Source organism: Lepidochelys kempii, chromosome 23 (genome assembly GCF_965140285.1).
Source record: "Lepidochelys kempii isolate rLepKem1 chromosome 23, rLepKem1.hap1, whole genome shotgun sequence".
Lineage (NCBI taxonomy): Eukaryota > Metazoa > Chordata > Testudines > Cheloniidae > Lepidochelys > Lepidochelys kempii.
This window is the reverse complement of record NC_136402.1, coordinates 4,390,095-4,405,352: the sequence shown is the minus strand read 5'-3', so window position 1 is coordinate 4,405,352 and position 15,258 is coordinate 4,390,095. Positions and strand designations below refer to the sequence as shown.

General features: G+C 55.3%; 1 protein-coding gene across 2 annotated transcripts; it reads left to right on the top strand.

Annotated features, from left to right (window-relative positions):
• The first annotated feature begins 976 nt into the window (after nt 1-976).
• ALKBH6 (alkB homolog 6, nucleotide demethylase) lies at nt 977-11,854 on the top strand. Of its 2 annotated transcripts, XM_078850340.1 has the most exons (7): nt 977-1,655; nt 2,315-2,421; nt 5,927-5,995; nt 6,945-7,005; nt 8,436-8,587; nt 9,336-9,452; nt 10,979-11,854. In XM_078850340.1, the coding sequence occupies exons 2-7, from the start codon at nt 2,368-2,370 to the stop codon at nt 11,249-11,251; spliced, it is 726 nt and encodes a 241-aa protein (XP_078706466.1). In that variant the 5' UTR covers nt 977-1,655; nt 2,315-2,367; the 3' UTR covers nt 11,252-11,854. The 2 variants fall into 2 exon arrangements, with proteins under 2 accessions (XP_078706466.1, XP_073178442.1); XM_073322341.2 differs by having other exon boundaries at nt 977-2,421.
• Nucleotides 11,855-15,258: the final 3,404 nt, after the last annotated feature.

The window sequence follows — 15,258 nt, the reverse complement described above, 5'->3', positions numbered from 1 at the left end:
CTGTTCTGTTCACTCCCTCCGGGGCACCTGGCACTGGCCACTGTCGGGAGACAGGACACTGGGCTCGATGGACCCTTGGTCTGACGCACTCTGGCCGTTCTTATGACCCTGTTATGGGGGGAATGGGAAATGGGGGACACAAGCCCCTGGCGTGAATGGGGAAAACAGGAGACAATGTTATGGAGGGCAGCCCTGGGGAGGAATGGGGGGCACACAGAGGCCCCGGGATGGTGGGGGGGGAGGAGAATGGGGGGCACACAGAGCCCCAGAGGGGGGGGGGGGAAGAATGTGGGACGTGCGGAGCCCCTGGTGTGATGCAGGGGGTGTAGGTCGCAGGGAGTCCCTGAACTAGGAAAGAGCGTGCTGGGGAGGAACGGGGGGGGGTGTCCAGAGACAGCACCCAGCTGGAGGAAGCCGTGCCCCCCGTGCCATGCTGGGTAAGGGGAGTCACCCCCGAGACACCCCGCACCCCACACCCTGGCGCAGCCCCCGGGAGACGCTGCAAGGGGTGACCCCGGGGGGGCAGCCGGGTAGCTGTGGTGTGGGGCACGGGGAGGCGGAGGACCCTCTGCTGCTGCTGTACCGCGAGCGGCGGGAGGCCACGGGGATGGGCTGCAGCCCCCGGCCGCGCTCACGCGCTCGCCCACGAGGCTGCTGCTGGCAGCCAGGGGGCGCGCGCGACGCCTCGGCCGCCTAGAACCCCGAGGCGCCCAAGGCCCGCCTCCGCCCCCAGCCCATTGGCTGCGGCCTGCCCCGCCTATCGCAAAGGCCGATTGGTTCCCTCCCCCCGCTTAACCTTTCCCCCCAACGCTGATTGGCTCAGCCGTGGCTTCTCAGGGGCTGGGCGGGGAGGGGACCTCGATCAAGGGGCAGCCGGAAGTGGTTGTGCTCGTGCCTCAGGTGGGGGAGGGGCCTCAGCAGCGGAGCGCTTTTCCCGTGAGCCTTTGCGACTTGCCAGGTGGTTCCGTGGGTTCTCTCTCTGGCTTGGGGGGCTGGGAGCCCGGACTCCTGGGTTCTCTCTCTCCCCGGCGACGGGGGGCTGGGAGCCCGGACTCCTGGGTTCTCTCTCTCCCCGGCGAGGGGGGCTGGGAGCCCGGACTCCTGGGTTCTCTCTCTCCCCGGCGACGGGGGCTGGGAGCCCGGACTCCTGGGTTCTCTCTCTCCCCGGCGACGGGGGGCTGGGAGCCCGGACTCCTGGGTTCTCTCTCTCCCCGGCGACGGGGGCTGGGAGCCCGGACTCCTGGGTTCTCTCTCTCCCCGGCGACGGGGGGCTGGGAGCCCGGACTCCTGGGTTCTCTCTCTCCCCGGCGACGGGGGCTGGGAGCCCGGACTCCTGGGTTCTCTCTCTCCCCGGCGACGGGGGCTGGGAGCCCGGACTCCTGGGTTCTCTCTCTCCCCGGCGACGGGGGCTGGGAGCCCGGACTCCTGGGTTCTCTCTCTCCCCGGCGACGGGGGCTGGGAGCCCGGACTCCTGGGTTCTCTCTCGCCCCGGCGACGGGGGGCTGGGAGCCCGGACTCCTGGGTTCTCTCTCGCCCCGGCGACGGGGGCTGGGAGCCCGGACTCCTGGGTTCTCTCTCGCCCCGGCGACGGGGGGCTGGGAGCCCGGACTCCTGGGTTCTGTTCCTAGCTCTGGGAGGTGGAGTGGGGTTCAGAGGTTAGTGTCCTGGGAGTCAGGACTCTTGGGTTCTGTTCTCGGCTCTGCCCGTTTGAACACTTCCTCTCTCCCTGCCTCAGTTTCCCCGTACGTGAGGTGAGGATAACCCTGCCCATAAGCGGAGTGGGGATTGCAAGGGTTGGTCCATGCACAGTACTAAGGCCCGTGTGTGCTGTAGGTCAGTGGTTCTCAACCTTTCCAGACTTGACTTTCAGGAGTCAAGCCCGAGCCCCGCCACCTGAGGATCAAGCCTGAGCTCTGCTGCCCGGGGCTGAAGCATGTAATATAACTTTACAAGCTCCCTGTGGCATAGGGCCTGGGCGGCTGTCCTGCTTGCCACCCCCTAAAGCCAGCTGTGCACTTGCAACACCGCTAAACCCTGCCCTGTGACCCTTTGGGGGGGGGGGGTGACTGCCAGGTTGAGAAACACTGATCCAGATGAGTTGACGTACCCCCTGGAAGATCTCTGTGTATCCCCAGGGGTATGTGTACCCCTGGTTGAGAGCCACTGTTGCCGTGCCAATGTTCCTGTTGGAGCTCTCCCTGCAGCTTGGGGACCCTGATGGTCTCGCTTCTGTTTGCAGTGTGAGCTTGGCTAGCTCTCAGGTAGCTAATGGTGCCGCCTCTGCTTCCTTTCCATGGATCTGCAACGGTTCCAGGAGGGGGACCCAGAAGACTGGACCTTCCAGCCATCGCAGGCCCCTCCTTTGAGATGGAGGAGCCATGTGCCAAGATACTTGCGCTGGAAACGTTTCGTTTAGAGCAGGTAACCAGGCGGGGAACGTAGCTGGGAAGTGGCAATAGGGGGAACTGGGGGTTTTATGTGGTTGTTATGCACTGGTGCAATACCCTAACGTTCATTTGAGAGAGATGAGATCGTCTGGTTTTACCCACTTAGTTGTTGGGGCATGTGTAAAAACCATGGGTCTTGAAAGGTGAGTTTGGGGTGGGAGGGGTTATTGAGCATTATAGCAGTGGAGATATGCCTGCAGGTTTCGCATCTGTTGTTCTGGTATGGTCTGGTGCTGCTTTGAGTTGGTGGGCCCTGGTTTGGGGGGAACATGCTTCTGATGATGAGCTTCGCTAGGTTGGTGTGAAAGCCAGAAGAGGGGATTTGGCCAGGATTTCTTTCAGGTTGTGATCCCTGTCGAGTATAGGTTGGAATTGTTTAATGTTACCCTGTAGGCGTTCCAGTATGGGCTGGTCGGTGACAACTAAGGAGTAGGGTGACCAGATAGCAAATGTGAAAAATCGGGATGGGGTGGGGTAATAGGAGCCCATATAAAAAAAGCCCCAAATATCAGGACTGTCCCTATAAAATTGGGACATCTGGTCTCCCTACTAAGGGGGTACAGTTGGAGGGGGTTTTGTTCTGTATTGGAGCAGGTTCTCTTGGGATATTTGGGTGGCCTGTTCCAGGATACAATCTACTTCTCTGGTGGAGTGTCCTTGTTCGGTGCAGGTGGTTTTAAGTGTGTTAAGGTGTGTATCCTGGACTTCCTCCTTGGAGTTTATTCTGTGGTATCGGAGTGCCTCACTACAGAGAGAACAGATTTCTTGGTGTGTTTGAGGTGCTTACTGGATCTGTGAAGGCAAATGTGTTGATGCGTGGGTTTCTTGTAGAATAGATAGTTGTCTGTAGGGTTCCGTTGTTGAAGCGGATCTTGGCATTCGGGAAGTTGACACTGGTACAGGAGTGTTCTACAGTTTGATGGTTGTGGGATGGTTGTTGAAGTTGTGACGGAAATCTATGTGAGAGGTCAGTCATCTGTCCAGAGGATGAAAATATTGATGTGTCACAGGTACATCATTGGTTTTGTGGTGCCTTTGTCCAGAACATCTTCCTCATTCCTCACGATGGCCCATGAAGACATTGGCATACTGGGGAGCCATCCGAGTATCCAGAGCTGTTCCCATGGTCTGGACAAAGTGGTGTTGAATGTAAAATGGTTAAGGGTGAGGATGACGTGGATGAGTTTGGCTCTTGGGGTGGGTATCCCAGTATCGTCCATTGTCTGTCTGTCTTGTAGATATTTGAGGCAGGTGGCCATGTTGTTGTTGTGAGGGATGTTAGTGTGGAGGGAGGTGACACCCAAGGTGGCAAGGATGATGATCTGAGGGTGATGGTTAATGCTGTGGAGTTTCTGGAGGAAGTCAGTTGTGTCCTGGAGGAAGCTGGTCCTTTGTGTGGTGACTGGCTAGGGTCCTCGCAACAAATTTTTGGATGGCCTAGAGTGTGGCCACCAAGTCTTGCTGGTGGCTGCTCTGACAAATTTTCCTAAAATACTTTAGGAAAAACAAATATGCACATAAACAAGTCCAAATATTATTTATTTACATAGGGTGGGTTTATTTTGCAGACTCAATCATAAAAATAATGTACAGTTGGATTTTTTAGCTCCTGCTGCCTCCCATGGCCCCCCACCCATCACCTCTGGCCCCCACTGCCTCCCTTCGGGCTCTCCATTGTCCCCCGGGCCCCACGGCTCTCTTTCCTCCCCCCCGGGCCAATTGCCCCGAGCTCCCTTCTGCAGCCTCACATCCCAGGCTCCTGTCCGTTCCTTGCTTCTTGACCATGGTGCCCAGGAAGGCCGGCCCTGCTGAAGCCCAGAGCCGGAGCCCCATGGTTGGACTGGGGTGGGGAAGCCCTGAGCCCTGCTATCCTGGGGGACTGAAGCCCAGAACCCCACAGCTGAAGCTTGGGGGGGAGCTGAAGCATAGGGTCCCGTCACCCTGGGGGATTGAAGCCCAGAGCCTCCAGCTGAAGAGGGGGCTGAAGCCTGCTGTTGGAGCCCCTAGACGCTGCAGGGAAGGGGTGCTGCTTTGACCCCCTCCCCCATCTCTGTCCAGGAGGCTGCTGTTGCTGCAGGAAAAACCCCTGGTGGCCACATGTGGCCACTGTGGCCGGATTTGAGAAACACTGGGCTTGAGGATGGTTTCTATGAGTTCAGTTATTCCTTTGGTAAGCGTGCCATGGCCAGGTGCAATAAGCGTGCCATGGCCAGGTGCAATAAGCCTGCCTGGGTTCCCTTATTTGTGTATCTTGGGAAGCAAGTAAAAGATCCGTGGGGCGGGTTTGTGGGGGACGAGGTTATCGAGTTTCTTTTGGAGTTGTTTGGAGAGGGATTTGATGATCTCCTTCAATTCCTGGGTGAATTACGGTGTGTCGGAGGCGTCTGTCAATCTGTAGGCCAGCAGTGGGGCAAGAAAGGAAGGGTGGCTTTGGAGTGAAGGGGCTGGGCTGGGATTGCAGAGACAACAGATGGGTGTAACTGAGACCGGGATGGCCTACTGCAGTGGAGATTTTGACCCAAAAGGGGGTCACAAGCCTATTGTAGGGGGGTAACGGTATGGCCACCTTACTTCTGCACTGCCTTCAGAGCTGGGCAGGCAGAGAGCGGCGGCTGCTGGCCAGACATCCGTCTCTGAAGGCAGTTCCACCGCCAGCAGCAGCATAAAGGTAGTGGTGGCATGGTATGGGGGGGTTGTCAGAGCCTGAAATATTTTCAGAGCGGGTTCCAGCAAAAAAAAAAAAAAAGTGAGAACCCCTGGCCTAGTGACTAGAGTGTTAAAGTAGTGCGCTGGAGACAGGGGGTCTATTCCCTGCTGTCACAGACTCCCTGTGGGATCTTATGCAAGTCGCTTCATCTCTCTCTGCCCCACATTCCCATCTATAACACAGAAATACTAATCCCCCGCCCCTCCCCGTCCATTTAGTCTGAGAGCTCTTTTGGGCAGGGACTGTGTCTGGGCGGCACCTGGCCCCGATCTCGGCTGGTGCCTCTGGATACTGCCGTCCTGGACGTAATAACGTTAAGCTTCTCACTTGCCTTGCCCTGGAGGGAGGCCCGTTCTGTCGGTGTGAACAGAGTTCAGGCTGAGAGGTGTGTTCAGCCATTGGGTTCTCTGCTGACGTGGCCCACACCTTTGGGATGGGTGGGGGGAGTGGAAGGGCAATTTGCATGGAGCCTACTGGTGGTTTTGTGTAAGGGGCACCTGTCCTGCTGAGACCCAGCAAACTCGTTGTACAGAGTTTTGCAGGGGTGGCATATGGCTTAGTGGATAGAGCACTGCACTGGAACTTGTTCCTGGCTTCTGTTCCTGGCTTGGCCACTGGCCTGCGGGGTGACCTTGAGCAAATCACTTCCCCTTTCTGTGCCTCAGTTTCCCAGTCTGTAAACTGAGCATAATGACACTGACCCCCTTTGTAAAGTGCTTTTGAGATCTACTGATGAATATCTGGTGGTGTTATGAGTATGTTTTAATTACAGGTTCCACCAACTGTCTATTATATTCCAAACTTCATCTCTGAGTCGGAGGAGGCCTATCTGCTGCACCAGGTATGTGAGATTTTCATTTGGGTTTATTATTCCCATGGCATGAGAAGCGAGTGTAGTGCTTGGTGGACGCTGCTCTTGCAGGGAGGAATTTCCTGCCTGACTTGGATAAAAGCAGGGCAGTTTGTCCGTTAACTTCACTTCTCTGCAACGGAGATCTCGGTCCCAGACCCCGAGTGCACAGATGGACCCAGCTTTTGTAGATCTGGAATCCGCCCGACACTCCCCCTTCAATGTAGTAGGACCAGTAGGGATCTTAAGTTCATGACACGTGTTATGGGAGCACCTTGAGGTCCCAACCAAGATCAGAGCCCCATTGTGCTGGGCGCTGCACAGACCCGGAATGAGTGGCAGCTCTTGCCCCAAAGACCTTGCAGCCTCAGTAGGCAGGGTGGATTGTTGTGCCTATTTTATAGATATAAGCACGGAAGTGCCTTGCCTGTGGGGTCTGTGGTGGAGACAGGAATTGCACCAGGGTCTTAACCACAGGGCCGGCCTTCCTCTAAACATTCAGTTCTGGGCCCCATCACCCACTCCCTGTGCTTAAGGCCTATCCTTAATTTTCTGCTTCTGTTTCCCCCCTGGTCCCTTGGGCAGGCTCCTTTAATGTGAAGCCCCTTGGTCATTAGCCTGGGCCCTGGTTCAATTCCTGCCTCTGCCACAGACCCACCTGTGAGGCCTTGGGTGGGTCACTTAGCCTCAGAGCCTCAGTCTCCCCTCGTGCCCTTTGTCTGCCTTGTCTGTTTAGCTTATAAGCTCTGCCTGGCAGGGATGGTCTCTTTCTTTGTGCCTAGACAGTACGCGGCACAGTGTGGTGGGGGGTGTGGCTGGCATCCCTAGGCGCTAATGTAAATAATACTTTGTGCCTCTCGTACTGTTTCTCCATAATGTTCTTCCCCTCTCAAGCAAAGCTTTCTGGCATCTCATCCCTTCCCTGCGTTCATCCCCTCAGGTTTATGCTGCCCCCAAACCCAAGTGGACCCAGCTGTCTGGAAGAAAGCTGCAGAACTGGGGTGAGTTCTCTCCGGCCCCATCGCTGGCTCCCAGGTGACCTCCCCCACTGCACCAGGACCGGTTAGTGCATGGGACTGGGGAATTCGCTCCCGCTGATGGTCTAGTCTGGGCTCAGCGCAGGATCAGTATGTGTCAGCTTTGTCCTTTAGAAACCACGCAGAGCAGCCTGCATCAGGGAGGGAAGGAATGTCATTTGGCTGGTGAGTGGGCTGGCTGGCTGCAGGATTGAGGAGACAAGATCTCCCCAAACCCAGCGCCAGACCCTGCCTCAGTTTTCCCACTCTCATGCAAGGCCCCAGGCCAGCTCCCCATCAGTGTTTGTTTTCAGTTCCTTTCCCCAAGGACATGTTTATAGTTCAAGGGCAGCTCGACATAGGTCAAGTCAGGTAACCCAGGCCCCTCCTAAGGTCTCGGGCTTTTGCTGATGTCTGGGCCATTGCTTTCCCCAGTCAGGTCTTTCCTGTAACTGGTGTGGCTGAATCTGGATCTCCTGCAGAAACTTCTCCTCGTGTAAATGGGGCTTGATTAGTCACAGGTGGGAGCTAAGACCAGGTCCCTCCCTGGGACCCCATGACCCAGATTCCTCCACCGGTGGTTCTCCAAAGATGTCTCCGGAGTGCGTCCGTCCCTATCAACCTCACTGCGTGTCCGGGGTTTAATCAGCTTCCAGGCAAAAGCACCTCTGGAGGGTGGTGGGAAATGATCTGCAGCCCTCCATGGGAAGCAGCAATGACTGAAGAGCAGCCAGTCGCATGGGCGTTTGCAGTAGGATGTAGCATCAAAGAGGATATAGTGATGGGGGTGGGGGGGGGCTGCATATACACCCCCAAATATGACTGAGCCGGGGAGCTGAGAGTCAGATCTGGGGTGAGTGGACCAAGGGATATTACTTAGCTTGTCAGCTCCTTGGGGCAGGGACTGTCTTTTTGTTCTGGGTTTGTACAGCACCTGACACAATGGGGGCTTGGTCCATGACTGGGGCACCACAGTGCTACTGTAATATACCTAATAAATATGCTAATTGCATTCAGTTCAGGGCACAAATTGGAAGGGAGTTCAGAGGAGAGCAGTAAAAATGATCCAGGGGCTGGAGCGCATAGGTGACAACCAAGATGGGAAAACAGAGTGACCTAGAGGATAGAGCACTAAGCAGGGTCTTGGACACCTAGGTTCTATTCCTGGCTCTGCCTCTGGCCAGGTGGGTGACCGTGGGCAGGTCACTTTGCCTCTCTGTGCCTCAGTTTCCCTATCTGCAAATTGTGTAAAGTGCTTTGAGAGCTAGGGATTTGCTGGTTGCAGGTGCGAAAGAGGGAGAGGAATTGATCCAGCCCAGTGCTTTTCAACCATGGATCTCCCAGCACTCTGAGCGAGATGGGACCAGCTGGATCTCTTTCATCGCCAGCTCCTCTCTGTATCCTCTGCCTCCCAGGAGGGCTGCCCCACCCAAAAGGGATGGTACTGGAGAAGCTGCCTGCCTGGCTGCAGAGCTATGCTGAGAAGATCTCCTCCCTCGGAGCATTTGGAGGGAAGCTGGCAAACCACGTGCTGGTGAACGAGTACCTCCCTGGGCAGGGGATCATGGTAACTACCCGTGGGCCAGCTGCTTCGTTACTCAACCTCAGGGTAGTTCCTGCACTTGGGGGCAAGTGAAGAGGGGCAGATGCAGATCCCGACCTGATCAGAGGCGTGTCTATGGGGGCAAATCCTGTAACCATGGCAAATCCTGCTGGCTGGAGATTTCAGCGAGGCGGAGTCTAGATAGCCAAGACTAGGTTTTCCCAGGAGAGTGGTGGTTAGCGCGGGAGCGGCCTGGGAGTTGGGATTCCTGGATTCTGTCCCTGACTCTGGGAAAGGAATTGGGCCTAGTGGTTAGAGCATGGGATGGGAGTCAGGACTTCTGGGTTCTGTCCCCAGCTCTGGGAGAAGAGTGGGGTCTAGTGGCTAGGCTGTGTGTCAGGACTCCCAGCTACCGACGTCTTCTCTTAATCCCAACATCTTTTGATAGCCCCGACCTCACTTCAAGAGAGCAGATTGCTTCGCCAGCCGTGCTTGTATCTTGGGTGTGGTGTACCAGTGACATGCGAGCCTAGGGCACTCCCCGTGCACGCTCCCGGCTTTGCCACGTGCGCTGGCTGCGAAGGTTGGCAACGTCAGGGAGGCATCTGCTCAGCAGCAGGGCCTGCGTGTGACGGGTTGGTCCACGTGTCTTCTGTGTGTAGAGACATTTCTTCCTGCGTTTCGTGCTGGGTACCGGAGAGGAGAGCTGGGGGAGTGAGTGAGTGCGTGCGTGCTCCTTCCCTTTTTAGTCTGACATCCCGGTTCCCTCTAGCCTCATGAAGATGGACCTCTGTACTTCCCCACCGTCACCACCATCAGCCTGGGATCTCACACGCTGCTGGACTTCTACCATCCCGTCAGTAGGGGGCAGCATGCAGACAGTGAGCAGGTGAGCACAGAAGGAATTACAAACAGAGCCCGGAGAATAACGGATTTGTTTTTTTTCCCTTTGGTTCCCATTGTGCCGGGAGCTGTACATTTTTATTGCTAATAGGTGTATTATGGTAGTGCCTAGGAGTCCCAGTCCTGGACCAGAAACCCACATTGAACTGGGAGCTGTTCAAACCTGGAACAGAAAGGCAGCTCCTGCCCCAGTAGAATCCCCCTGCTTCCTGTAGAGGGTTGTGAAAGTAAATCCATTTCCGACTGTGAGGCGCTCAGCTGGTGCCCATCACTGTGGTATCTTAAGTACCTGAGCTGGACAGAGACTCTTTTTTTCACCCTGTGTGTTCAGTGCTGCGGGCAGTGGAGCCTGATCGGCGGATTGGGATAACCAGTTCCTGCTCATTTTAATCTGAGAGCCAGATCTCTTGGGCAGCTTTAAAAATCTCTGCCGGAGGCACAACAGGGAAACCAATAACCCGAGTCGTGTTCCCTGCGGTGGGATCCCTGCTGTGCACGAAGCTAGGCAGGGCTGGTCTGCATGTGGATTTTGTAGTGCTTTAATTTAACTCCATCCAGCTTAAAAACGACTACAGCAGTACACACATACACATCCCTGTTCCTTCTCTCTCTCTCTCTCACATACAGTTTAAGGATGATGCACTTATAGGTGTGTATGCATGCACCCCCCGGCCCACCTTATCATAGACTCACAGGGCTGGAAGGAACCTTGAGAGGTCATCTAGTTCCGTCCCCTGCACTCATTGCAGGACTAAGTATTATTTAGACCATCCCTGACAGGGGTTTGTCCAACCTACTCTTAAAAATCTCCGGTGATGGAGATTTGACAACCTTCCTAGGCAATTTATTCCAGTGCTTAACCACCCTGACACCAACCTAAACCTCCCTGGCTGCAATTTAAGCCCATTGCTTCTTGCTCTGTCCTCGGAGGTTTAGATCAATTTTTCTCCCTCTTCCTTGTAACAACCTTTTTATGTACTTGAAAATTATCCTGTCCCCTCTGTCTTCTCTTTTCCAGACTAAGCAAATTCAGTTTTTTCAATCTTCCCTCACAGGTCATGTTTTCTAGACCTTGAATCATTTTTGTTGCTCTTCTCTGGACTTTCTCCAGTTTGTCCACATGGACATGGGTTCTGTCCCCAGCTCCGGGAGGGGAGTGATGTGTAGTAGTTAGAACATGTTGGGGTCTTGGAGGCCTGAGAATCAGGACTTCTGTTCCTAGCTCTGAGAGGGGAGTGGGGTGTAGTGGTTAGAGCTGGGGGGGGGCCTGAGAATAAGGACTCCTGGGTTCTGTTCCCCAGTCCTGCTGCTGACTCGCTGTGTGGTCTTAGGCAAAGCCCTGTTTGTGCCTCCATTTCCCCATCTGGAAGACGGGAGTGGTGCTGTCAACATCCGGGGGGGTTGTGTGGCTTAAACAACTAACATCCTTCAGGTGCTTTGAGATCCTCCCATGGAAGCAGCTGCAGAAAGGGCCAGGTTTCGTTCTGAACGTGCACCACTCTCCTTTCCCAGGTCCCCACGCCCCAGACAGAGGAGCAGCGCCACTTCCTGTCCCTGCTGCTGGAGCCACGCAGCCTCCTGGTCCTGCAGGAGGACATGTACGTCCGTTACCTGCACGGGATCCGACCCGCCGCCTCTGACGCCATCACGGAGAAAGTGGCCAACGTGGCGGCCTGCGACGCGGTGCTCGGGGACGAGCTGCGCCGGGGAACCCGGGTGTCGCTCACCATCCGCCATGTCCCCAAGGTGCTGAAAACGGCCATTTTCCTGGGCAGGGGGAAGTGAGGGGAGAAGTTTGCTTCCCTCCTTCCCAGGCTCTTGCCGGAGAATGGTGCCGTGAAACGCGCAATCAACAAGGGGGTAGGGAGGCCCAGATGTGGAAGGCTGCAGAGACCCCATCCTGCGGCGCGCTGGGAGAGCGGGAAGAGCCAAGCCCTAGAGCGTCTCGCCCGCAGGGGAAGAGAAGAGCAGCCTCTGGGGTCATCTGTACGAAGGCGCAGAGCCTTGGACAGGAAGCAGTGTGGTCTAGTGGTTAGAGCGAGAGGCCAGGGTATCAGAACTCCTGGGTTCTGTTCCTGGCTCTGGGAGGGGAGTGGGGTCTAGTGGCTAGAGCAGGGGATAGGAAGCCAGAAGGCCTGGCTGCCTACTCCCCACTTTTGCTGCTGCCTCACCATGTGACCTTAAGGGACTCTCCTCTCCACCTCCCAGTGCCTTAGTTTCCCTGGATGGGACATGGCAGGGGTTGCTATCCGTTGGTAAAGCACCCTGAGCACTTCAGCAGCGCACGGCGGGCTCGCCTGCTCCTACCTACATTCAAACACATTCATTTAAACCGATAAACTCTAATAAAGGCGGGGTGGGTCATTCCACCTCGCTGGGGGCTCCTTGCTGCTGTTTGAGGGATCTGTTACATTTCTGCTTCTGAACTCTCTTATGCCACTGAGCCCATTTCCCCGGACTGAGATCTCGGCTCAGCCAGCTGCTGCCCCTGCCCCCCGTTCACACCTGCGCTCTCTGCCCCTGCCGTAGCCCTTGGGTGCTTAGTAGGTGAAACCGTGCGTTTGAGGGGAGGGATTGGCCATTAACTGCTGCAGCTAAGGGCTTGTTAATCCACCTCCCATCAGTGATGCGCTTTCTAAGCTGGAGCCGATGGGGAACTGGAGTATGGAGCAACCTGTACTCGGCAGTGGCTTGGAGCGCCTCCAGATGGACGGGAGGTGGATACCCAGTGGGGAATCCACCACAAAAACCAGGAATACCGGGAGAATCAGTGGCTGGAGGCTAATGGTATTTAGATGATTCTGAGCTTCGGGTGCAGTCTTGGAAGCCAGGACTCCTGGGTTCTATTCCGGACTCTGGGAGGGGAGTGGGGTCTCGTGGTTAGAGCAGAAAGGGCTGGGAGTCGGGACCCCTGGGATCTATAAGTCTGGGTCTGAGAAGAGAGCATGCTCAAAGTCCAGGAGTCAGGACGCCTATGCCTATGGGTTCTATGCCTGCCCTTGCCACTGACTCTGGAGCATTGGGTGAGTCACGTCTTTGCTGCGTGCCTCAGTTTTCCCTGTCAGTAAAATGGGGAGAAATGTCATACATCCATCTCCCGGGGAGGTTATGAGGCTTCATTCATGAACATACTTGAAGCGCTGGGCTGTTCCGAGAGCCAGGTATGGAGGAGCCAGATCCCCAGATGGTGTGAACAGGCCATTGCTCCATTGGTGTCCATATGGATTTTCACCCCCCTGGGAATCTGGCCTTTACCGCACGACTCTGACTTTCTTAATACCTTTGGAGGTGAGTGGCTAAGAGCACGTGTTGACCTATCTGTGCACCCCACCCCCTTGGTTCTCTTGCGAGCCGGCTGCACTCGGGCGTGAAGGCCGTTGTGTGACATGCTGGAGCATGCTGCTCTCTGTGGGGAAAACGCGGCGCCCCGGGGCTGGAATGGATGAGCGCAGGGCCACCGCCGCCTCTCCTCTTGTCTCGGTGCAGCCAGCAGGGCTTGAAGAGACAGCGGAGGATATCCTTGATTGCAGACTCTCCCCGGCTCTGTGGATGCAGCAGAACCAGTTCTGGGAGGAAGGATGGCTGGCTCAGGGGTCAGGGCACTACCCTTGGGCTCGGCAAACCTGGGTTCAAGCCCTAGCTCTGCCACCGCCTTCCTGTGTGACCTGGGCCAAGTCACTTAGCTGCTCTGGGCCTCAGTTTCCCCACCTGTGTGCTGGCGGGGTAATGCCACTGCCCTACCTCACAGAGGAGTTGTAAGACCCTCAGCTCGTACAGTGGTGGGCACTATCAACAGGGCCATATTTCCAATTAGGCAGAGTAGGCATGTGCCTAGGGGTGCCGCATTCTAGGGGTGCCTTACCTGTCTAAAACTGTGGCAAATGAAGATCGGCTGTAGGCATGGGGGAGGTGCTGAAGCTGGTATGCCTAGGGGCATCTAAGGTGCATCCTGCTATAGAAGTATGATAGATCGATTAGCCTTTCCCGCACTGCGGGGGACTCCCTGTCTTGTCTAACATCTCCCAGGAAGGCAGGTGTCACCCTGAATCCTATAGACCTACAGTGGTCTCGGCTCCTTTTGGTCCCCTCCTCTAGGCTGAAATGGGGCAGTCGGGAAGGTCTGTGGGTGTCTCGGGCTGGATTCTAGCTTGGAGATTCACAAGTGTGCATGAAGGGGAAATTGCTCAGTTCCCATAGTCTGTGGCCAGAAGGGACAGTCTCTTTTTGGTGTTTTATGCAGCGCCTGGCATGATGGGGACCTTGTCCATGGCTGGGGCTCCTTGCCACTACTGTAGTACACCTAATATGCCTTGCACAAATGAGTCCTGGTGCGTGAGTGGGGCTGTATAGCCCAGGCCAGAGAGTCCCACCGAGCCATTCCTACATCCAGCCCCTCTCTGGTGGTCGAGCTAGAGTGGATTAAATGGCATCCAATCTTGATTTAAAGACTCTAGTGATGGAGATTACTCCCCCTGTCCCTGGGTCAGTAGTTCCTAGGGTTAATTCCCTCTCTGTTTAAAAATTTGCATCTTTTTCCCTGTGTGAATTTGTCCAGATCTACATCAGCCTTTGTCTGCTGGTTTACTGAGCCCTCCGCTCACAGAAATCTGCCGCCTGTGTAGGTACTTATAGACCAGGATCAAGAGGCCTCTTGACATTCCTTTGGATAATTACACTTGAGCTGCTCTGTGCAGCATAAATGGCCCTGGCTGGAGCACACTGCGCTATGCCCATACTCCCCAGGGCCCAGTGAGTATGTGAGTTAGAGCAGCCTCGGGGTTGCTCTGACTATTGCTGGGAGCTGGGCAAGGCCCAGAATGCAGGGAGAGCAAAGGGGGCTTCAAGCCACCTCTTCCCTTCCCCCCACATCCCTGCCTCAAAGTGCAGGAATGGGAGAGCCGTGAATCCGGCCTGAAGTTCTCACAGGGCTGCTGAGACTCTGCTGAATTCTGCATGATCTCCATGGTTGTCTGTGCTGCATAGGGCGTGGGTGAAGCTCCGTCCCATCAGCCTCGTTCTTCCCTTGCTTGCACTTTTCATTAGTCCAGGGAGCGATGTCTTTTTGCAGGCAGGCTCTTTCCCCCACCCCCACCCGGTCCCTGAAATGATGGAGATTGTTTTCCTAATGCAGCAGCCAGAGCCTTCCCATCTGTAGCCGGCAGAACTGCAAAAATAAATGCCCGGGCTATGAAAGTTTGTCACTGAGTGAGTTCACAACGGGACTTGAACTCGGGACAATCAAAATCCACAGCACAGTGTGCTACCTCTTGAGCTAAAAGGGTAACTCCTTCAGCTGTTAGCTGTAGTAGACTGCTATCCTTTCTGTTGCCACTAGAAGGGCCTGCTGTGCTTGCATATTGCAAAATCACTTTTTTTATTTTTTAAATAATCTGTCTTCCCACAAACGTCTCATTAAATTTCCTTCCAACTTTGCAGGAAATTTCCTTTGCGGGTACAAGAGCCTGCTTCTTAATTTTTGGACAGATCAGCGTAGTGAACACAGTTAAGAGGGATGGGGTTAAAAAGATCCTACCTCTTTAATGGTAAAAGTTTCAATAGTTTAATGTGGCAGGATTTGTGTCTCCATTGTTTGGCTGTAATGCAAGCAGGGTTCCTTCTCATCCCTGCTGGTGGGGACAGTCCGCTTAAACCCTTTGGGGAAATCCCAGTGCTTTATACAGCTATTTGCTTTTCTTCCGATATCTGCCATCAGCCAGCCTGTTTGTGGAGGAAATTCGACCCCTCGAGCCTTCTCTAGAGCTTGTAGGGCTTGAGATGGTCTTGAGGCTAAA